Source organism: Lytechinus variegatus, chromosome 1, assembly GCF_018143015.1.
Source record: "Lytechinus variegatus isolate NC3 chromosome 1, Lvar_3.0, whole genome shotgun sequence".
Classification (NCBI taxonomy): domain Eukaryota; kingdom Metazoa; phylum Echinodermata; class Echinoidea; order Temnopleuroida; family Toxopneustidae; genus Lytechinus; species Lytechinus variegatus.
The window spans coordinates 89,071,533-89,096,385 of NC_054740.1; the positions used below are offsets into that span (position 1 = coordinate 89,071,533).

Here is a 24,853-nt window from a genome sequence, read left to right on the forward strand (position 1 = left end):
ATCGTTACCATGGTAGTTACCATTGGATGGCAAAGTTGCCATAACAGTAACATTTTATGTAACAGGGCCCAGGATAGAGTATTGATTTATGTCTATTTATCATGTCTGAGATATTACGGAATGGTGGAAGGGGAGATATATCCCCCTCCATTCAAGGAGGGATATTAGATATTGTTTTTTGTATTTATATCACCAAGTAAATGACATTAAATTGAATGCAATGCTTGAATTAGTAAAATTTTGCATTAAAAAAATGCAGACTGTTGTTCAGTCACCATGCTTCCTCCATTTCATTTTCTGCATCAACATGAAAATATATCTGTCCTGCCACATTAGATTACATTAAGTGCATCATGCCAGTATGATTACAATTGTTCATTTTTAGCTCATCCAGCCCGAAGGGCAAGATGAGCTTATGCCGTGGCGTCCGTCATCTGTCGTCCATCCACAATTTCAAAATGCTACTACTTCGCCATTTCCACTATTCAAGGAGGGGAATAAACGTCCACCGTTTTTAAGAAAGAAATTAGAGATGTTTTTTGTATGTATATCACCAAGTAAATGACATTTAATTACCATAGTCATATGGATTTCTCTTTGAATGCAGCTTGAATCATTTCAGTTTTGCATTAAAAAATGCAGACTCTTGTTCAGTTACAATGCTTCCTCCATTTCATTTTCCATATCAACATGGAAATATATCTGTCCTGCCATATTATTATGTAAGGCTTCTTAAAGAAATAGATTACATTAACTGCTTTATTCCAGTATGGTAACAATTGTTCTTTTTTATTTTTATGATTTTTAAGATCCTTGTTTTATCTAAGGATTATTTAAATTTTTCCTTATGCTTTTTATTGCATCAAAGCAGTGTCCTCTTTCTCAGTCCCGTTTCCATTTTACATTCAAATGAATTGCCTCTTTCTATTTTTACCTCTGAAAACCTCTTCTCTTACATGTACACTAGAACAATCCAGCCTACCTGTTTTGTACCCCCATATTTTGAAGTAATATTTTGGTATATACCTGATGCTTATAGTGCCCTGTAGCTCATTTAATTAAAGACACCCTTATTCTTGGTGAAAAGTACCACTTTTGTTTCAAAGCAAAAAAACTCTTCCATTTTCAACTCTTCTGTGATCAGTCAGGAGTAACAATTGCTCATTTCAATTTCCCTCATTTTTTCCCCCTTTTTATAAGTGTATTTTCTGTTCTTGATCAGTGCCCGGTTTGTACATTATAGCCCCGGGAGCGTTTCATGAAAGGACTTGTCAGACGTTTTGCTTTGTTTTTTTCTGACAAGTCCTGTTTTATCTGACAGTTACCATCAAAATCAAGGGAAGTTGTCAGATCTTACAACTTGGCTGACAAAAATGTTGATGAAATGCTACCATGACTAAATGCAACTTTTTAAAGGATTGCTTGTTTTGCTCTTTTGTAATGATTTAGGAAACAAATTGTAAGAGGCCTTTATAATTTCTCATCATATATTATTTTTAAAATGTATTGGACTTAACAATCTGTGGATGAATGTAGTTTATTGTGATTGTGCTAAGTATTTTCCCCGAGTAACTACACCTACACTGTATTGATCTTACTGGGAGATGACCTCCTGATTATCATGGGAACTTCCATGTAATATCTCAATGGTGTGGTGACTTATTACTTTCTATTGAATTCATTTTCTTGTGAATTATACTTGTAGTACTTTGAATGTTTCAAACTGTCTTGTCCTGTAACTTGTTATTGAAGCATTTCAAATTTTGAAAATAGTACAAAGATGTTTAGTGAGATTTTTTTTTCCAGGTAATGTTTTGGACAGGCTACTAATTCTATTATTGGTACATGCATCACTATGTGTACATACAAAAGTAAATTTATGCTCATGGACTTTGCCCACAAGTTATTTTCATTTCAGAAGACTTTGCTTAAAAGAGATCAAGGGCCGTCTTACATATATAGTGGACATTGTGAAAGATACAAGTCAATTAAAATCATTTTGAGATTGATCTCAAATTACATAATAAAGATATAGTAACTGGGAGTAATTGTGAGTTCGGTGTGAATCTATTGCAACAGCATCTTCTCATAAATGCAGAGCCACGAAAAGTTGCTTCAACATAATCAAATATTTAATACATGAACTTTAGTATTAGAAATAATAGTAATAATAATTAAAGAGATAGTGCTGCTGGTGATGATAATGGTGGTGATGATAATGATGATGATGGTGATGATGTTGTTAGTGGTGAGATGATAATGTGGATAATTAAAGATGTTGATGATGCTTTGTTACAAACCTGCAATCTAACCTTAACCCTAAAAGAGCTGGGTTATTTGGACCCCCCCCCCCCCTCCCGGGGAGGGGGATGATCACGCGAACGCCGCGAAAATTTACACGGTGGTAGTGTGCGATAAGATCTTCATGTACAAGGCTGTATGGTTAACTTTTTTTGAAATAATAAGATTTTCTATTTAATGAATTATGCTAATTTATGCATAGAATAAAACATTTGCTCCAATCAACTATCGTGCGGCCCCAAAACTGCTAGTATTGTATTCGGACTCGTAGGATCCCGATCAAATGTACGCCATTTGTTTTCTTATGTATTTTATTGTTTTTTAATTTCTTATGTATTTATATTTTTTTCGACTTTGTTTTTTATTTTTTTCTATGAAAATTGTTGTAGACTTCTGATCATAAGACAAAATTAGTTTTTTCATTAAAAGTAGAAATAGTGATACATTTATTAACTTTGTCAATTACACGTACATAATTTGCATTTGATTTGGACATGAATTCACTTTTTAGTCTGGCATACACTTACATAATATTGCGTAATTTCGTAATCGTGTACCGAGGCATCGCAAATTTGGTCTAAAAAGTTGTGCGAGATTTGAAGGTAAAAAGTCAGCGCCCGGCGCAGTTGAGAAATTTCTCGCGGCGGATTTATTGTGAAAAATAAAGAGGGGGCGGCTTCCGGGCCTTTTAGGGTTAAAGTGGGTCTGAATGCACTTAGAAAAGAATGCATAAGGAGGAGAAATTAAGGAGTTTTAAACTCCTGACGATGGACGATCGCTGTCGAAAATTTGGGTGAAATAAGTTGGCCACTATGATCAGAGAAGACAAACTCAATTTAATGGGCTAAAATTATTATTTTAAAAATAGAGTAAAATCTACTGATCAAAACACTGAACACTATATAAAAATCTGATATTGAATTTTTAAGTTTAGCTACATTAGGTGGGCTGATGATCTCATACATGGCATCATCTTTTTTAAATTAACCCATTTCCACAACCAAGCGCATTGGATGTTGCCTGTTTAATTTATCACCCTCCTTGATATCACTTCATTTTTTTGTTTTCTTTATCCAGGTTCATGATGTAGATAAGAGAAGAACATACAAAAGAAATGAGAATGGAATTTAAAGGGGAAATAACCATGAAAATCGAAAGTAAATATGGCAAAAAAAATTCAGCTCGCGTCTCGCATTGTTGATCTAGTCCTCGTGAAACACCTAGTCTTAAATAAAAACAATATTATACTTAAATATTCGGTATTAGGTAGAAGACCTTTTTTTTCTTGTGGATTTTTATGTGGGTAGGAAACGACCAAAGATTGGTAGTGAACAACACTGTTTTGGGGACGGCGGATTGTCAGCATTGCAATCAGCTTGATCTAACCCCCCCCCCCCCTTAAACGTACGTTACTGGCCACTGTTATGTTTTATTTTACTTTATCTGTTAAATCGTGTGATTCTCAGTCTCGAGTACCCCTTTAAGTCGGCTTGTAGTGAAAATTGTACACCTGTCATTTGTGTTACGAGCCAAAGATTTTCAGGGGTCAGACATGATGTATGGGGCAAATTTCTAAAGACATCAAAGAGCTGCAAGGGGGCGGATCCTACACAATCGTCTTCCGTTATCTTAGTTTCATCTACTGTCTAGTTTTGATCCTCATCATTGCCTTCATGCATTCTTGAAAGAGATGTAATCATTGTAGATTCGAGACAAAACCACGTAAATAATCAATGAATTGGAATTTACCAGTGGTAAAACGATTATAACTGTGGTCCTCCCCTGGCTTGCAGATATGACTACTTCCTCGGGCGAACTGTCTTAAAGAAAATATCGATATAATTATGAAGTCCGGCCTATTAATAACTTAGGTTTTAACTAGGTCTTCAAAATGAAGCCAAGAAATTTAAAAATTTTAACTAGGTCTTCAAAATAAAGCCAAGAAATTTAAAATTTTCACTTACCATTTATGTTTCCTACCTCTACTTGAATCTTTCCTCATGTTAGTATCATGATGAAGATAACTATTGTAACAGTAATTATTCTCGGTACGTTATGGGGGATTGGATCAATTGGATCAATTGGATATTCATAAGCCACACCTTTACCCCATCGGAGTTCAGAATAAAGGCCTTAAATTCCAAGTGTATAAATTTTTTTAAATATAAATCAAACAGTCATAACGCTGAAAAAAATAGAAATGCGCTGATATGCAAATAAGAGTATTTCGTATTTTATTGAATGAATTATAAAAATATTTCTAGACAGTAACGAGACTTTTGTTGAATTGGTCCTATAAAACGGTTACAATTAACAACGGTAATACCATGTGATCAAGAGGAATCAAACTTGTCTCAAATTATAATGAGGTGAAAATCAATTATCAATATACCATACAACAAATACAACAAAATTCACAGGAGTGAGTACGTGACTTTCCTCATTTTCATGCTGATCTTAGTGTTTGCTTTCAATTGTTCAATAATTAAGCAGTGGCTCGCACATCGAGCATATCATCGAAGGGCCCTTATCATCGTTGGGTTGCTAAGAAGCCGTAAAAGAATGATAACAATGTATTAATAGTACTTACAGTTTGATCATAATAATTGTTAATATTATTGTTGAAATAGATAACATGCATCAGATTCTTCTGAGATAGATTTTGTTCACATTCAAATTCTCTCATTAAAACTTGACATAAAACAAATTATGATACAAATTTAAAATACATGTATTACAAAACAGATGTAAACTCTAGAATTGCAATATGATTCAGAATCGTTCTGAGGGGTAGCAGCCAAAAAGAAAAAAAGTCCCTTTTGTACACATGATTCGGCCGATTAAATAATAATTGGCCTAGTAACAATAGTAATTATAGCGGGGGTTCGGATTCCGGTGACTCGGAGGTGCGCTAGTGCCCTTCGGTAAGGTATTTATCCTCATTACCAGCCGTCGGTCCTCTAGTTGCCTACAAGCATTCATGCTTTCTTAACAATCGAGTAAAAAAAAACGCCATCACATTTACCCTTATCGATAATAGATTATTATTATTATCATTATATAATAATTATATAGCGCTTAATACATGTGAATGTTGTCCCTAAGCGCTTTACAGATATATTTGAGACTGCATTTAATCAATTCACAAAAATAAGATTCACATTAACGATCCACTCATAATCATACCCATTCTTTTTTCTCTCTTCCACAAAATTCTTTATTGGAAAAAAAGCGATATAAAGGTTCTGGACTGAAATTTGCTAATGTTAAACCAGATCGATTATTTACCATGGTATAGGATAAATTCATTTGGAAAAGGTGTTTTGAAATGTTCCTTTGTTACATTGATATATAATTTATGATGAATTTCCATTATTATCTTTAATCACGCCACACTGATCATAAGCTCTTAGCACACAAACGTACCACATAATATAAAGGTTTAAATGATAATATAGTTTAAATTTCTATAGCGCCTTTTCCACAAAATTCAAAGAGCTTTGAGATGCCATCTCTGGTCAGCACAGGAGATAAAATATATACAAATTACCAGGCAGTGACAATATTGTTCTAAGTCAAGTGTATGCATGATCAGGATATAAGAAAAAGTAGATCTTCAAGTTTGGTTTGAATTGTTCCAACATAATCATAAGGAGAGGAGGCATGGGGGATTAAAATAATCATAACGAATCAACATTGACTTTTTTTTTTCCAATCCACTCTCGGAGAGAAAATTGTGCAGGTGCGAATAAATATGTATAAATAGAAAAATGTTTTGTAGACGTTATTGTGATTCCAGCTTTCAACTACGAAACATAAGAACGATCAGTGTCTTTTTGATTGGCTTGAGACTGCGTTGCTGGCTTATAACTGAACAAAGCCAAGGCATACAGGAATCCACACATCACTTTGAGCACACAAGATATAATAGCTAGTCTCCAAGCAAAGCTTTTATTATCGTAAAGCCAACATGATCCGTGACCACTGCATGTTTCCTGCCATTGCAAGCATGTGCTGTCGATGATTATTCCAAATAAGATAGGGCCTGGAATGGAGCCTGTATATAGGAGGAGAGTGATCGAGAAAAAGGGGGAAGGTGATTGTGGCGGAATAAAAATTAATACTTTTTTAGGAAGACCAATAATTCTTCAAGTTTTTTAAACGTGAGTATAGTTGTAAGAGGTAGCACTGCCTTAGATGATAATAATAACAATAATGATGATGATAATAATAATGACTAATAACAATGATGATATTAACAATTCAATAGTAATAATAATAATATTGTACTTAGATAACGTACAAATTTGATAATTTCTATAATCTTCACAAATTAATTTATTATTTAAACAAGAGGAGCACCTCTGGCAGTCTCGCGTGCATTACGCGATTCAATATAATAGCAGTGCTGATTTTGAAAATGACTATATAGAAACATTATTCACAAAAACAGCATTCATATGACAAGAAAATAATATGTTTATGTCATTTGACATTGATCGTGTGACCAATGACTTGTGCATGTTATGATGGCAATTCAACAAAAAAAAAACCATCACGGCCAAAGTTCATTGACCTTGGTCATGTGACCCGAAACTCACACTGGATGTTCAATGGTGCTTAATTACTCTTATGTCAAATTTTCATGAACTAGATAATGATATTAAAAAACAAAATTAACATTGGTTTTGATTCCCCAACGTAATCCAAGTTCATTGGCCTTAAATGACCTTAGACCTTGGTCATGTGACCTGAAACTCAGGCAGGGTATTTAGTTATACTTGATTATCCTTATGTCCAAGTTTCATGAACTTGGCCCATATACTTTTTAAGTTATGATGACATTAAAAAAACTGAAGCTTTGGTTAAGATTTTGATATTGATTCCCCCAACATGGTCTAAGTTCACTGACCCTAAATGAACTTTGACCTTGGTCATGTGACAGTATACTTGATTACTCTTATGTCCAAGTGTCATGAACTAGGCCCATATTCTTTCTAAGTTATGATGACATTTCAAAAACTTAACCGTCGGTTAAGATTTGATGCCGTCGGAAAAGCGGCGCCTACAGTCTCGCTCTGCTATGCAGGCGAGACAAAATGGAAAGAATTACTGGAATGGTATTATCAGTCAGACTCTCACATTAGATATCTGAATACCTATAGAAAACTTAACTTGTTTTTACGTTTCAGTAGATTTCTTGGGAAACGGCAAAGAAATGTTTAATTCAATTCAAAGTCATTAAAATGATACTAACCTAAGCATCTGACTATCATAGACTGAACACCTAGTGCCATTGGTCTCTGTGATTCAGGAACACATCTATACCATAATGAGGAGAAAAATTACATAAGAAATGAAAGTAAATTCTACTGCTATGAAATGAAATATTCCTACTATGATATGTCGATTATTAGGTCTATTTCATTTTCTACTACTTATATGACGATTATTACACCTGTCTTACTTATCAATAGATGAGCGCTCTCCCTTATCGTATCAGATATTCAAAGTGAAATGCACTGTTATGATCTGGGGTCCGTTGCAGAAAGAGTTGCGTTTAAACGCAAGTCAAAAAGTCAATCGCAAGTTCCAAATGCGCGCTGTTGATTAGTTGAAAATCAAGTTGCGCATGATTTTTAGAGTTGCGATTGATTGCAACTCTTTCTGCAACGGGCCCTTGACTTTTTGACTTGCGTTTAAACGCAACTCTTTCTGCAACGGGCCCCTGCTGTGGTTCTTACGCAGTGTTGCCCCTCCAACTATGATTGACTAAAAGTTTTGTAAATCTCACCTTAATGTGACGTTTGTTGCTGGAACCATAGGCATAAACAAAACCACTAGAATAAGAATAAAAAGAGTTACGAAGACAGGAAGGATGAAACAACCACTCTTACACTTCCCAGATATTACCGATGATGACAAACCACCAGAAACAAATAATGCGCATGAGCAATCAGTGTACGTCTGAAAGAAAGTTGAGAGAGGGAGAGAGAGATTAAATCAAATTCTTAGTATTCGATAGGGAGTGAACGTGAGTAAAATGTTCCTTTTCATCTACTACATTTAAATAAAGGTGAATAGAGGTCAATTTGGAATAAAAATACCTGCGACACCCCCCCCCCCCGGACTGGATCTCCCAGCACATTTTTCAAGAAAACTCGAAAGTAAGCATAGCGAGGGAACGAAGTGACGGAGCTTGCATTAGGACGTTTTTGTATTTTATAAAGTGAAATTTAAGGATTTCGTGAATTTTATGAAAATATTCAGTAAAAGATAGTTTAGGTTTTAAAGTTTCGGGGGTCATTTCCCAAATACGGACACAGTACAGTTCAAAAGAAAAGAAAAACTAAAGCCCCAATTTTCAAGCAGGAGCAAAAGCGAAGTCCGTCGTTGAAACCGTTTTCCATATGCCTGGTCATATACAGTGCGTATCAAAAAAAAGTTTACACTTTGAAAAAGCTTTGGGAATTAAAAAATATACATTATATGAGTAATTTTTTCACATATAATCTTGGGTTTGGGTCTCATCTATCCAATGAAAGTAAAGGTTTTGACAGAATGTTACATTTGGGTGAGCACTCTCCATTTTTGTAAAGCTCGAAGAAATCTGTTTGCGCAGAAATGCTCGTTTTCACGCAGTGTCAAGGGGAAAGGGCGAAATCAAACTTACCCTGCGATACATTTTTCCTACATTTCCCTTGTACTTTTAGTCAATTAAAAACAGATACATTCAAGCATTTTTAAACAAATTTGCCACCCAAATTGAAATTTTGACACACTTAGTAAGCACAAGTTTTACCCTTTTTGTGCCAGCTGGATCTGAGGACATAATTGAATCTGAACACAAGTTTACATCAGACATCTCCAGCACTTGTTCACTAAGTTTTTATTATTTAAAGTGGGTTGACATTTATTTTTTTTTTATTCAATACTTATTTCTCCACACTTTTCCCAAGCTTGACAATCATTAACAAATTGAAAATCAATCCTAATTCATTTTATGTAAATCACAGCTCAGTGTAAATCAAATATCGTCTTGATGGCCTTGGTGTGTGGGGGAGTGGGGCGAGGCGTAATGCACTCTTCGAAGTGTATTGGGCAAGGAAACAAGTTAAGAGGTCAAAGATATCTTCAAATCAATTTTACTTGCTAAATTCTACGTGTTCTTCATGATAATGGTTTAGTTTTATTCGCATAGCTATTTCAAAGTTCTGCGCAAATCATTTTTCACTAACTTTTCAAAAGTAAGCGGTGCTCACTCAAGCGGAAATATTTTTCGATATTTATATCGTCATTTGCTTAAATGGATCTGTACCAATGTTAAAAAGTGGAAAAATCTTCAGGATATTACAAATGTATAATTTTACAGGAATTTTTCAAAGTGTAAACTTTTTTTTGATACGCACTGTATACCAACCCCATCTATCTTAGACGTAGAGTTACATAAAAAACATAAATGAATTATTATAATTATAATGATGATAATGATGATGATAAAAATTATCATGATGTAAATAATAATAATAATAATGATGATTGTGGTGATGATGATGATGACAATAATAATAATAATGATGATAGATTGATAAGTGATAATAAGATATCGATCAATGATAATATTAGAAGAAATATAAAATGGTGAATGGATATTTTAATGTAATTTTACTTTTACCCCATTTTCATAATCAATGGTGCAGCCTGCATGGCAAGGACTGAAGAACTCAATATCATATTCTTGTAGGCACACAGGAAGGTAGCGAGCGGTTGAACAAAGGCATGCTTCATTACAAGTGTGGATCAAATCTAACTCGCTTGGCATGTAGCTGTTAGAACTAATAGTGAGAGAACACAGATAAAGGTAATGGTATAGTAGATCAAAAAGTAAAGTAGAGCAAAAACATTGCTTCCGTCAACTACCATCCATTTCAAAATGATGATTACTGTATGAATGAAAAAAATAGAAAATAGAAAATAATGAAATTAATCTTTATATGCATTCTGTATTGCAAAACCTTGGTGATATTGGTTTTGATTTCCCTAAATGTTTTTTCCCCGAGCACTGTAACTATTAACGACTGTCAAAGTTGATAACATATTTCCAAAACTTTAAGAAGTGGAAGTATTACTCGACAGTTCACTCCGAGAGTCAAGTTTTTTACTTATCTGACTGTCGGACTTTTCCACTAACACCTCTTGTTTCCTCATATATGATATTGATATCATATTTGTCTGTCTTCAATGCCATACTTATTATCTAAACACACTTTATTTTTTAATCTCAATGAAATTTAGGATTTATAGATATCCCTATAAAGTCATGGTAGTCATATATCATACAAATTATGAACAATTTGAACATAACGATTTTTTCATCCAAGAACAATTCACCAAGCAATTTCCCTTATACGAACACCAAATTGGTTTATGAAGCATTGGTCATTGGCGATTCATAAACAAAAATTTACAAACGACTGGAATGTGACTGCTCTCAGACTATAGCTCATTATGTGTTACTCTTATCTCCTTACTGAATTAAGAGGAAAGTCATCTTAAAGGTACTCTCAATAAACAGTGTTTCTCGTTGAAATCTAGGATTTCACTGAAATTGTCAGTGATTTCTCGTCAGTGCCGTAAACCTTTGTGAAATTGTGTCCCACTATGCACCCATCATCCCTTTCCCAAGTTAAACTTACTCGTTGTGTTCATAGCTCACTAGAACACCTGCTAAATCAGTTTGTGGGCATCTGATGAGCATGGTAGGTAATGTGAGTGTTGTTATGATCGTCAACAGAAGACAGAATTTAATCGTTCCAACTACACTTAGACGAAATCTACGGATAATCCAACCTCCAAATAGCACACCAAGTACCCCACCAGGAACAATACAGGTACCTGGATAGGATAACAGAAAATGGAAAGCACTGAAGAAAGAAATGTTTCATCTGTATCGTGATATTCAGTGGTATTACTACGGGGTGCATCCCCTCCCCCTTCTCACTCATATAAGTTAATGATGATTCCGCAAATCACGTGCCAGAATTCCTTCAACCCTTCGTCCAGGGAAGCGTTCGTGAAGGTACATCCATGCCACTGCATGCTAGCCACTCTCTCGTCTCGTGCAAATTATCAGGGTGTTTTTCGCGACGAGCTGGTATTTAAATAGAGGTAGTGCATGGAGAGCTTAAAATTACCCCGAGCTCCCTTCTTTAACATCATTCTATTCATCAGTTATTTAAAAAAAAATGTTTTCTCGGTGCCGCCCCAAGGCTCCAATCGCAGGGGCCGCGGAACCGGGGGGGGGGGGGTGAAGCTCCTCCCACTTTTTTCCAAAACCGTGTACAAAAAGTAAAAATGACCATATGATTGTGATTTTTAGCATGGTCAGCCCCTCCCCCCCCCCACACACACACACTTTAAAAACCGTTCCGCGGCCCCCTGCAATGTTGTTGCTTCATTATACAGATGTACTTGTGATCAGCTTGACAATTATTTTGTCAAAAAATACAAGGGAAAACTATCCTGGAAAAAGAGCAGTCGATCGAGAAACTTACCAACAATGGTCGTTGCTACGGTAGCCGTCGTTGCAAACTGATTCTCAATGAACTTTGGCAGAAAGACTCCAAATGCAGTGATCATCAAAGAGTCCGAACATCCGGCCAAAGTGATGCACATGTAGGTTGGGTTAACCAATATGTATTTGATTGCTTTCAGCAGGTCACCGGGTCGTGATCCGAAACTCGGTTGTGCCGTGATATCCGCCCCGGCATTGGCGTGCGCTTCACATTCCTTCTCCAATCGAATTTTGGCAGTTGCTGGGCGCAAAGAATAGAAAAGAAGAAGAAAAAAAATCCTCATTGTATCGGCTTTGGTGGCAATCTTACGAAATATATATATTTTTGGACAAAATCTCTACACGCCTACCTTGCAGAGTCGAACTTGTCTCTAACGAACAATCGGCAAAATCAAAATTGGACAAATACAACATGATTGTGAACGATTGAGGAATGCTATATCCTATTCCAGCTCCTACCACATACCATAGCTGCTATCAATAGGTAACATAGTCATTAATACTTACTGGGTAATTCCCTTGGGAATGCTCCGAGAGGAATAGAGATGAGTAGAATACAGACACCAGCTATGACATAACCGATCCACCAAGCCCCTACCCATCCAGGATCGCCATCTGTAAGCTCCACCCTAGAAATGATTTAAGAACGAAATGCAAGGAGTGAGAAACACACATCGATAAAGACCCCGTAAGCCTCTTCCCATCGAAGCTCCACCCTAGAATAACATGAGATCGAAATACAATGAGTGGAAGACTGACAAAAGCCACACCCATATCCATCCGAATCGCCATTCACAGGCTCTATGAATGATATAAGACTACAAAATGCGATGAGTGGGACGCATACATCGATTAAAGCGACTTCCATAAACATCTTTATTGACAGGCGACAGGTGATTCAATTACAGTTTAGACCTTGGGTGAGAGCGTCATGTCTGCACTGACAAATACGTCCATATCTACCCAAGATCGCCCTGCGTAATTTATTATGAATACAATGAGGGGCTTATGGCCATGTTCATATCCATCCACAGTCTTGATTCGGAGGTTTTGTCCTCTGGATAGCACTTAAGAGGAATTACACTGATACCGTGGTCATTCATATTGAGACTTATGCCTATACAACTTATTATCTATAGAGAGCTTGCTGAGTTTTAATTAATAACACGAAATAACTAATATAGAAGACTACTAACCAGGTGGGTGTTTCATAAAGCTGTTCGTAAGTTAAGAGCGACTTTAAGAATAGTCAGGCAGCATATGCAATTTACTTCGACAAATTGGCTAAGTCTGATTTTTCACTTTTATGTGATTGGTGACATCACAAGGAACATCTTTCAACTTGGTGACAAATTTCTAATGGTCATCTTGACCATGTTAGGGGTCAAAATAAGGTCAATAGGGGTCAATTTTTTAAATTGCCCCAAGTCTGTTGATTGACACACCAAATTGTTTGTCTTGTTATACTGAACAAAAAAGTTTACACAACCATATACTCTTGACCTTCCGTTAAAAAGTTATGACCGGAAATGTCAAAGGTCAACGAACTTTCGTTAAATGGCAAATTACACTGAAGGTGTTAAGGAAGCTCATTTTCCCGTGTTTTTATGCATGTGTGTACTTCTTTTTTTCGATTTTCGATAAGTCCATCGTCAGAATTCCTTATTCACAAGATATAAAGGGTCAAGACAAGCTCAGGAAGAGGTCAAAAGGTCAACAAACTTTCATTGGAAGCCAAAATACACGTCTTAAAGCGGTTACAAGTCTTATTTTTCGTGGGTTCTTCATTTTCAAAAGTCTATATCTAAGAAGACATTACATATAAAGGGGTCCAATGTGCTTATTTAGGAAAAAAGTAGATAAAGAGAGATAGACGTCGAATACATTCGGTGTGGTATCATGGTATTGCAGGAATGCCTTGAAACGACTTGACAAACCCTAATGCCCTTAAAAGTCGTATCATCTTCATGATGTTATAAGTGCAACCAGCTCTTTCCGAGTTTCTTGATTTAGAAATTCAATTCAAGTTCATTTCATTTTCAATTTACAAGTCTTTGATTTGTAAAGATACATTTCATCCATTTGCTTTGTACATAATATTTTAATCAACAGAAAGTATTGTAATGTATTAGGGTATGTTAACAGACACATCGATTGATCAGTGCTCCCAGCTCCTAAGAAAGATACCTAACATCTTATTTGGATTAACTTACGAATAAGATAATGAGGTAATTAGGATTGAGGATGATATGATAAGTTGGACTCCAATTGCCCCTTAATTAATTCTAATGTGTGACGGTAATATTATTTTTATCATTTCTGACAAAGAGGTAACATCGTGCAAGCATGTTGTTTGTAGTCAGTCATGTGTGTCCATCATGCTGATGTGATATATTCTGACCATTACTCGATCTCTGGACTACACATGCCTGATTATGTGCTGACATTAAAACGGCTTGTACTATTTTGTCAAGTGTGTTTTTTTATCAGAGAATGCCTACAACGTGAAACTAAAGTTAGTACCAGTTCTCACGATAGTGATGTGCATAGATGCTAGATGCAGATTTTGTTTTTGTTCTTTTGTCGTTCTTGTTTTTTCCTACTTGCTGAACTGCCTGGATGTTACTAGAAAGAATGTCATTGAAGTAAATCCAATTATTATGTAGACCACAACCATACCGTAGCGGGAAGTGGGGGCAGCTGCCCCCAGAAATTGTGAAGACTTGCATTTTTACTGAAAAATGAATAAAATTGACCAAAAGTATGCTCGAAATCCTTAAATATCACTTTCCAAAGTGCAAAAAAATTAAAGGGCTCCAATGTTCAGCTAAGAACAGCACATGCACCAGAAATGTGTAGTCCTTCTTGGCTCCAGAGCATCTTATTCGCAAGATAATCCAAATGAAATGTTAGGGAACTTTATTCGGATTTGGAAGCACTGATGAATCGATATGTTTATTCTGTTAACATAGTAGGCCTATATACTTATACCCCAATACATAACAAAAGGTTCTGTTAATTAGAATACTCTATACAAAGCCAATGAAGAAAATACTTATTTACATATCAAAGAATAGTAAATTAAAAATGAATTGAACATGAATTGAATTCCTAAATTAAAAAAAAATCCCTGGATGCACTTAATTATTACATCATGAAAATGATAAGATTTTAAGGGCATTGGGGTTTGTCAAGTCTTTTCAAGGTATTTCTGCGATACCATGATACCCACATTCAATGTATTCGACGTCTATCTCTGTTTATCTATTTTGCAATAAGCACATTGGACCCCTTTATATATAATGTCTTCTTAGATATAGACTTTTAAAATGAAGAACCCACGAAAAATAAGACTTCTAACCGCTTTTAGACGTGTATTTTGGCTTCCAATGAAAGTTTGTTGACTTTTTGACCTTTCCCTGACCTTGTCTTGACCCTTTATATCTTCTGGATAAGGACCTCTGACGATGGACTTATCAAAAATCGAGAAAAAAGAAGTACACACATCATAAAAACACGGGAAAATGAGCTTCCTTAACACCTTCAGAGTAACTTGCAATTTAACGAAAGTTCGTTGACCTTTGACATTTCCGGTCATAACTTTTTAACGGAAGGTCAAGAGTATATGGCTGTGTACACTTTTTTGTTCAGTATAACAAGACAAACAATTTGGTGTGTCATTCAACAGACTTGGGGCAATTTATAAAATTGACCCCTATAGACCTTATTTTGACCCCTAACATGGTCAAGATGACCATTAAAAATTTGTCACCAAGTTGAAAGTTGTTCCTTGTGATGTCACCAATCACATAAAAGTGAAAAATCAGACTTAGCCAATTTGTCGAAGTAGCCGGTAAATCATGACATATGCTGCCTGACTAGAACGACTGGTAATCCTTTCTTGTAGTACATGGTATATTCATTGGCGACGGTTTAGCGCGTAAGAGAGGATCACCAGTCGTTCTTAAAGTCGCTCTTAACTTACGAACAGCTTTATGAAACGGCCCCAGGTTCAAAATCCGATTGACCTTCCTTGACTAAAGAAAGGTTTTCAATCTAACCTGATTCATAGAATCATCGTTTAAAAATAGTGTGAAGATACATATAACATACACCTTCTTCAATTCTAGAGAAGACGTGGAAATACACAAAACTACCACCCCCCCCCCAAACAAGAATCGACCATCGAGGAATTAGAGCCCTATTCAATTTTGCACCATGTTTGGTTTACGATCAACGTATATTTTCTTTTGTAAAGTACATGTGAACTACTAAAGACTATTATCAAATGAATTTCAAGTGTTTTTAGGGGCACTTTTCAAGAGTAGATCAAACATTTCAAATGCGAAGAGAAAAATGATATTAGTACCTCCAAGTACTTAATCTCTGATTTATCACGTACATTAAGTTGCACTTACCCCTCTGGTAGGTGAATGTCAGTGAATATTGTGAGACAAAGACCAGCTACCACGTACCCTACCGCTGGCCCTAATGTACTAACAGCATAGAAAACACCTATCAAAGAAAGAGACAAAAACAGTGACGAGGTAGGCCTGTCCCCGAAAAGTAAAGAAACTGGAATAAGGGACAATAAATTATGTAAAATTAGTTACCCAGTGCAGTAATGACGATAAATGTCGCAATATCAACTTACAAAGTCAATTAGTTCATCAGATAATTAAGACAACTTCCATAACTAGATAGAGTAGACTAGTATTTGGCACTTTATCAATCCGTATGCGATTCACCATTTCGGTTTTGAAACTTGGCAAAGAAAATTACACATGTTTTCACAAACCACACTGTAATCATGATGATTAGGTATAAACATGCAGCGCTATTGTGTAATAGCTCTATGGTATAAATATGCAGACGTTGTACGATTTCATTGGTTTTGTTTTTAGGCAAATAAATATCAAAGGACGAAATTAATGATTCATGAATAAATATTTCAATATTTTTACCTAGAAAAACGCCGTTATTTCTAAGCGTCACACTTTCGTCAAGTATTGTAATACCAAGCGTGTATATTGGAATAGAACCCATTGCCAAGAGGACTTCTGCAGCTCCAAATAGATAGATATAACGTGATAAATTATCATCGTTTTGACCATCTCGGCACTTCTCATCTGTTACGTCGAGTTCGCTACTAGTATTCTCTTCGAACTCGCAGATACCAAGATCGCCGTGCTCATCATTGAAGTTCTCATATCTGTCGGTCGTGAAATGGGGCAGCGCAAATAAAAGAGAGCTCATTCCTATAATCAAGGAGCCAATAGCAACCCACTTGACCTTGTGGCCACGCCCTCCTTTGAAAGCGACGAAGAGTGTGAAGATGATATGGGTTGTTTCGTACGTGCTGACGAGAAAACCGTAGTCTTGGCTTCGTAGTTGGAATCGACGTTCAATTGACGTTGCATTGCTGCCGGTAAGCCCGCTGCCCACCATACCCTATATGATACAATTTTGAAAGACGGTCGTTCAAGGGGTAATCCTGGCTGAAAATGATTATATTTAACAGAGTAAAATTCACAGAGGAAAACGCTGGAAATTTCATCAAGATCTGATAACAGATAACAAAGTTATTGAGTTTTGAAGTTAAGCATTATTTTGTAAATAACAGTTATCATGCGCGTCATCATGAATATTCAATATGGACTGATGATGTCATGTTAGCACTTTCCTCCTGTTATTAACTGAAATCATAATTATTTCATATTTTCATACATGTGTGTACGAAATGTCTTTCTTGTTACGAAACCGTTTGCAGCGAGTAAACCAGTTGTCAATCTAACATTTTTATTTTTGGTTGATAAAATTTGAATAAATGTAAATTCATATTAAACATCAAAGAAGTGAGTGTGGTTATGACATCAGCTTGCTCATTGCAGGAAGACGTACATAGTATAAGTGTAAAAAAAAACACTTTAAAATGTCGTACCTTTGTTATTCCTCATCCGACTTAGGAAAATTTCGTTTGTCTGATTTTATTTTATCTGTTCAAATCATATGGTTTTCTTTCATATTGTCTTGAAGTCTACTCGTGCAGACAAGATCGTCATAACTATCTTGAAATTATCCAAACTAAATTGCAAATCATGGGAGGCAAGATTTAATAATAAATCTCAAAAAGCCAGATGCATAGAATGACAAAATGAAAGTTATAATTTTACTGATACAATAGGAAATTTTTACTGATAATTCAAAATAATTAAAAGCACAAGAAACTGCAAAGCACATCCTGGGTGGATCAGACATTGATAAAAGACATGAAATGCATATATTCTTACTTGGAAAAATACGAGTGCGCTTAAGAAAACCAAAAGCCAAGGTGCCGAGTTAAACCGCTGTGTGCACTTTGGAGTCCATCTTCCCCAACCCCATCTTAAGGATCCAAGATCAGGATCTACATCTAGCTTCTCTTTGGTACCAGTATCTCCTTCTTCTTCCAACGTATATCCGCATACTTCTTCTCCTTGCGCTCCTCCATTATTAAGACTCTTTCCACCTTTCTCTAAACCCGGCTGCATCATCCTATCATTCTCATCACCGACCGTACTGCAACCCGGAGTTTCCATGGTTTCGGAATGGATCCATTTCTTCTCGTTACTTTGAGTCCCATCATCACCCTCCTCAGCGGTTGTTACTTCGCTGTACTTGCATCCGTCGTAAGGGATATCTGGTTTTGATGTGAGGGATTGGGAGGAGGCGATGGTCATTTTGATGGAGCTGATATAACAGAGAAAATATAGGAATATATTTGGTTTACAAAATCACTATCATGTTATAGATAACTATCTATGCTGAATGGTTCAATACTAGACTTCTAAGAGATGCAAGAATACAGAGTGATGTATGGTATTCTCCCTCTGCGAATGCGAGAAAATTTAGGAAGGATTTGGGAACGTTTGAATCCACCGAATCCATCCGAATTCGGCTAGAATCGGTCCGAATTTATTCGAGTGAATTCGGGCCTATTCTAACCGAATTTGGTCTATTCGGATGGTTTCGGTGGATTCGAATGTTCCCGAAACTTTCCTGAATTTTCTCGCATTCGCGGAGAGAGAACAGACTTTTACTCCCGAAACCACCCGAATATTCGGATGTATTCGCAGCTGATTCGGTTCCGGCGTTAGTAACTAGGCCGTGAGTCAAGTTTCATCCGAATTATGCAGATAACAGACTTAAGTTTAGTTTTCTTGTGTAAGGATTTACTGTTGCCTCTCGCCCGACTAGTGCTCATTCTTCATAATGGGCATCGAAATTGTATAACTTAAACTAGTCCGGGTATTCTAATTTGCCCACTGAAATTATTTACTTACGTGAATCATTGAAGTTATAAGCCAGTTCGTAGTTCCTTTCTGCCCATGATCAGAGGAAGGTCATTTGTACTAAAATGACATGGTGGTTTAAAGGTCAAGTCCACCCCATCAAAATGTTGATTTGAATAAATAGAGAAAAAAATCAAACAAGCATAACGCTGAAAATTTCATCAAAATCGGATGTAAAATAACAAAGCTATGGCATTTTAAAGTTTAGCTTATTTTTCACAAAACAGTGATATGCACAACTCAGTGACATGCAAATGAGTCCGTCGATGATGTCCATCACTCACTATTTCTTTTGTTTTTTATTGTTTGAATTATACAATATTTCATTTTTTTACAAATTTGACCATATGGACCGACTTGACTGAACCATATAGTATCAAACAATGGTAATTGCACATGTTCAGGGAAGAATTAATCACTTTCACTTGACAATGAGGAGAAAATTATAATAGTTCATATTTCATATAATAAAATACAAAATAAATAGTGAGTGGATGACGTCATCTGTCTCCTCGTTTGCGTACTGACCAGGATGTGCATATAACTATTTAGTGAAATTAAGCGAAACTTTAAAATGTCATAACTTTCTTATTTTACATCCGATTTTGATGAAATTTTCAGTGTTATCCTTGTTGGATTTTTTCTCTTTTCATTCAAATAAATTTGTCGTTGGTGTGGACTTGTCCTTTAAAATCTAATGAGATAAGCACCTACTTTGATGTCTTGATTATTCATATATTCTTTTGAATTGTGTTTTTCATAACAACAATGCGCCCACGAACGACTGGTATTTCACAGTTTGCCACAATATGCAACATGCGCCCACGAATGATACGCATTCAAAGTAGGAATGTCAGTTGAAGAGATTTGGTAACACGAAGAAAACAACCACTATACATGGATAGTTTGATTGTATTATTTCTTTACGTCGAATCGTTTTGGGTTAACTGAAAATTGTTCAGTCTCTCCAAGGCTTTCATGGATCACAATCTCACCAATTCGAAAATATCCCTACCTTCGATTTTCAATTAATATAATTCAGAGGGAAGGCAATGCAACTCCATTTATTCTTCATTGCTCGATCTTGCATTGATCCTGTAATCATGGTACTAGTACGATAAAGACCTATAATGTTAGTCTGATTAATGTTGTTTTGAGTGTATAATACTCACATGTTGCACATCTCTTCATTCGATCAAAACTTCCAATCTAGTCATGCCTTTTCACGTGATAAAAAATTCACTCCTCGTAGGAATATAAATCCAGAGTTATTGTCCCGCGTAATGAATCTCCGTTAGCTAGGCTTATGCTAAATCACGAGGCACGTTGATAAAATTATATAGAGGCTTGTTTGAAAGAAGTTTAACAAGTGTACCCTCTTTCTATTGTTACCTATGACAATTAGCAGATGGAGCTCAGCATGTAGACTAAATCTACTCACTGTCAATCAAATACGAGGTTCTTTAACGCAGTGAATTATACCATGGTCACATTTGTTCTACGGCGGCCGTACGGCGAGTCGAAAACAGCCGTTTTATCAATTTTGATTCAAACCACCTATTATGTAGTTGGACAAAAATGTTAAAACGGCTGTTTTCGACTCGCCGTACGGCCGCCGTAGAACAAATGTGACCATGGCACCCGGGGGGCCACTTACATTGACGAGTGGATACCATGCGCGACCAAAAAAACACGTAAAAAGGATGTCCTTTTCACGATAGGGCACGTTACGTACGTAACGTGATAAGGGTGTCAAAAACACAAAAATAATGAAAAAAGGGTATCTATTTCGCTAGGAAAATTACGTGTTTAGGGTCGAATATGCGGGGATGATAAAACAAAATTAAAATATTTTATAAAGGATGTCCTTTTGCCCCTATACTACGTGTTTAGAGTCCTATTTGCGCGAGGTGTAGAAGGTGAGGTCGTACTAAACCAAATAAGGTAAAGCCGACGACCGAAGGACCCGTAACAATAAAACATTCCTGTACTTGTTTAGGGGTTCATTTAAGGGAATATTTGCTAAGAGTATCGTTTTGTTTCCAATACTTGTTAAGGGTAGTGTTTCACACGCCAATACTTGTTAAGGGGTGCATTTTCAGAATATGGAAATTACGTATTTAGGGTGCTTTTCGAGACCCCATGGTCGCGCATGGTATCCACTCGTGAATGGAAGTGGCCCCCCCCCCCCCGGGCCATGGCATTAAGCTTTGAATATTAATACATGTTGTAATCACACTCTCGAGTCATCGGATGGAATACTACGAACGACGTTAACAAGTGAATTCCCGCCCTTAGACTGTCAGAACAGATCCAAACAAAGGTGAGCTGATACCAGTACCTGACACTGTTAGGGGTTCCCTCCATGGTGAAGCCATGATAATCATGGAGATCTACTCTAGGATACTGGGATTTTAGCTGTTTGAAGGCTTCCCGATGTAATTAAAAGAAGGCTTTTATTTGTTTTCTTTAGATAACGTTACAAGGTTATTAAAGTACAACATAATAACAATGGCACGTGAACCCTCCCTCTGAGGCAGAGGAGTTCCGACACCGGCAAGCAAAACGAAATTTGTACCCCTTCTTCTACTTTCAACAGCTGATTTTCCAAACTTTAATTCCACCTCCTCAAGATGTGCACCCCATACATACCACTTAAGTTCCACCTCCCCATGCCTAAAACCAGCCTACGCCCTTGAATGCGCGTCTGGGCATATGAACACTACTAAAAATGAGGTGGAGACTTTATTCATTAGCTCTGCTCATAATGCCCTTTTACACATTCCCTCCCAATTCCTTCCCCATCCAGATGAAATTGGGGAAACGAGATGGGGTGAGTACACCTAGTAAAGACTATAAAATGGGATGACTCTATCAAAAATAATCTGCAATTCCTACTGCAAGACACTGGTGTGCAGATAGGGGTGAAGCCATCATAGCCACAAAAGTTCCACTACTACGATACAAGAAATAGAAGAGAGATGGGAAAAGTGGGGAAAAGAATAATATTTTCTGAATATTACCTCAAAATGTGATTAAAAACACGATTTTCAAATTTTTCCCTTTTATCATTTGTTGACTTGTTTCAAATATTATTACTGTTGTAAATATTTTCGAACTTGATCTCAGTCAGGGAGTGGCATTATTAGCCAAATGTTTTCCGGGATTGTTTGTTAGCTAAACAAAGGGATAGTGGTATGTAGCTTTGCTAGAATAGACTTGTTTAACATGAAATGTGGAATGTCAACATGATTCAGAAGAAAAGAAAAGCAATGAAATGTACCAAGCATCTAGGATTCTACTATGAATGCATACTGAGCTGTGACGATATGAAAATACCACTGTTTATTGTGGAATATTAGAATCCAGTGATTATTTGAAGGAAAAAATAAGAGCTTGATCTAGGCTTAAGCGATTGGTATTGGGACTGAATTCTACAATATTAATCGCGCGCACTGATCAATGTAAAGTCGATTCCATGATCCCTTAGAAGTGGTGGCCGAGGAATATGATCAAAGTTTTGAAGCACTTTATTATCAGCCTGCAACTCAATGTGCGCCTAAAATTGTCAATATTCCCGAATAAATGGTTTCTTATTAGGTGGTCAAAAAAGCATGATCCATGGATCGCCGTTTTGTATAGAGTAGTCTATAGTCCTATTAACACTGTCTTTTAATTCAATTTTCGGGGCAGGAAAGGAGGGGTAAAGAAGTTGCGTCTTTTTCCTTCTGCGCGCGGAATCATTGACCAACTGTACTCGCAATGTAATGCTAGTGGTCTTAGGAGGCGGGGGTGGGGGGAGGGGGGCTTGAAACGCCCCCCCCCCCAGTTTTCAGCTGCTTATGTTATTTACCATAGACAGCACCCCCTCTGGAAATCAGGTTGACAAACAAAAATATTGCTCCCAGATGAGAGATAATTGAGAGCAATCATTTTTTTTTGGGGGGGGGGGGGGTGAGTGAATGAGCCCCAAAGCTACCCCCTTATCACGTGTCTTCACACTATACTTTTGCTGCGGTTTCGCTCTCCGTCTTTTCTTTTCTCTTCATAAATATTAATTGATGAAGTCATTCCCCTGCAAGCTTCGTCACATGTCTTTACGTTATTTGTTCGATGCATTTTACTTTAAGTAGATCGATCATTATTTTGTGCTAAATCCATGGAAAGGAGAAATAATGATAAATAATTTTGAGGTCTGGTTTGAATAAGTGAACTATTGAGTAAAATATAAAACAAAATAGTAAAAACATTGGAATGAAAACGTGTTTTCTGACTTTTTGGTCCAAGTCTAATTATCTAAATATGGGATTATGTAGATGACCATGATGACGATGCAAATACACAAACAGCCACACACATGTAGGTATATATAGAGAGAGGGGGGGGAGAGAGAGGGAGATTGTAATCATTAATCGATATGCTTACTATTGAATGTATGAACATAATACCCCAAAGCAACCTGTCAATTTATGTAACAGTCTCCTTGGAGCAAAAAAAAAATCATAATACCACATGTCATTACTATATGTACATTAAACCTCGATAATCAAAATCAAGATATCATAATTGAATTAAATGAATTACCTTAGATTGGACGAATGGCCTTCTGACTTTTTTTAGTACTCAGTTGTCTTATTGGATTTTCGCAGATGACGTGAATAAATAGGAAAATAATACGTATCGTAATGTGTTTCAACAACACGACCGACTTTTACCCTTTTTGGCTAATTCACAATACACATGATACAGAAAGATGTTTGCGCTATTGAGAGGTCCAAAGTTGACACTACTGTCTCGTGAGTAGTCTTTCATAAAGTGTTTTGCTCTAGAAAAAAGACCAGGTTACATGGTGTTTTTTTTACAAGTGGCATCAATCACAGGATAAATATAAGTTTGTTTGAGACTTGGGGTTTGACAGTTAGAGAAGGACTGGTACTATAGAAAGTAAAGGGTCCGGGCTTTCAATGTGTGTTGAAAGAGGGAGATAGATAGAGACAATAATATAACTCCATGGTCTAATGGACTTAAAGTTAATTTTTAGTGTCATTATCCTAACACGGCCGAATTATTGTTATCATGTTGTGACCCCCGCCCCTCTAATATTGTGGTCGTAGAGACCATTCGTCTGCCTAAAACAATACTAGAAGGTATTACATATTTTCTTTTCATGTTCATGCGCCGATATGTGGTCATTTTGACAAACAATAATTGGTCAGCGTTCCCTACCCCCTGTTGGTCATTTTATTAGACTAACTTTAATAGAATACGATCATTGGTTACATAATTGTTCATAGTTTGCAAGAAACAGGTCTTTGCCAGAATGACTTAAATTCATGAAAGAAATATTGCTATAACTATATTGCTTTTATCGTATATTAATTATTATATTGATTTGTATTAATTTGTATCGTTGTCAACTTGTCATTGTGAATTATTTTTAATTTATTGGCGTTTTTGAGTTGAAATGAAATGAATAATAAGACAAACCTGCATGACACTTGTTCGCTGTAGAACAATTATTGTTGTTATTTATCAATTCCTAAAAGAAGAAAATAGCTTAAGAAATATTTGACAATGCATATACTATCGTACAAATTTTCGTATGACTTGTAATCACTCCTCAATTGTATCAAAATTAAAGAAAGTT

General features: G+C 36.3%; 1 protein-coding gene across 4 annotated transcripts; it reads right to left on the reverse strand.

Annotated features, from left to right (window-relative positions):
* Positions 1-5,347: 5,347 nt before the first annotated feature.
* LOC121427550 (solute carrier organic anion transporter family member 4A1-like) lies at positions 5,348-23,935 on the reverse strand. 4 transcript variants are annotated; one of them, XM_041624013.1, is made up of 11 exons: positions 23,791-23,935; positions 18,166-18,604; positions 16,840-17,326; positions 16,294-16,390; positions 12,383-12,504; positions 11,856-12,116; positions 10,998-11,196; positions 9,977-10,136; positions 8,096-8,268; positions 7,559-7,623; positions 5,348-6,358 (listed from the first exon to the last, which is right to left on the reverse strand). In XM_041624013.1, the coding sequence occupies exons 2-11, from the start codon at positions 18,592-18,594 to the stop codon at positions 6,108-6,110; spliced, it is 2,244 nt and encodes a 747-aa protein (XP_041479947.1). In that variant the 5' UTR covers positions 18,595-18,604; positions 23,791-23,935; the 3' UTR covers positions 5,348-6,107. The 4 variants fall into 4 exon arrangements, with proteins under 4 accessions (XP_041479947.1, XP_041479954.1, XP_041479937.1 ...); XM_041624020.1 differs by lacking the exon at positions 23,791-23,935 and adding an exon at positions 20,582-20,678; XM_041624003.1 differs by lacking the exon at positions 23,791-23,935 and adding an exon at positions 20,379-20,678.
* Between the last annotated feature and the right edge of the window lie 918 nt (positions 23,936-24,853).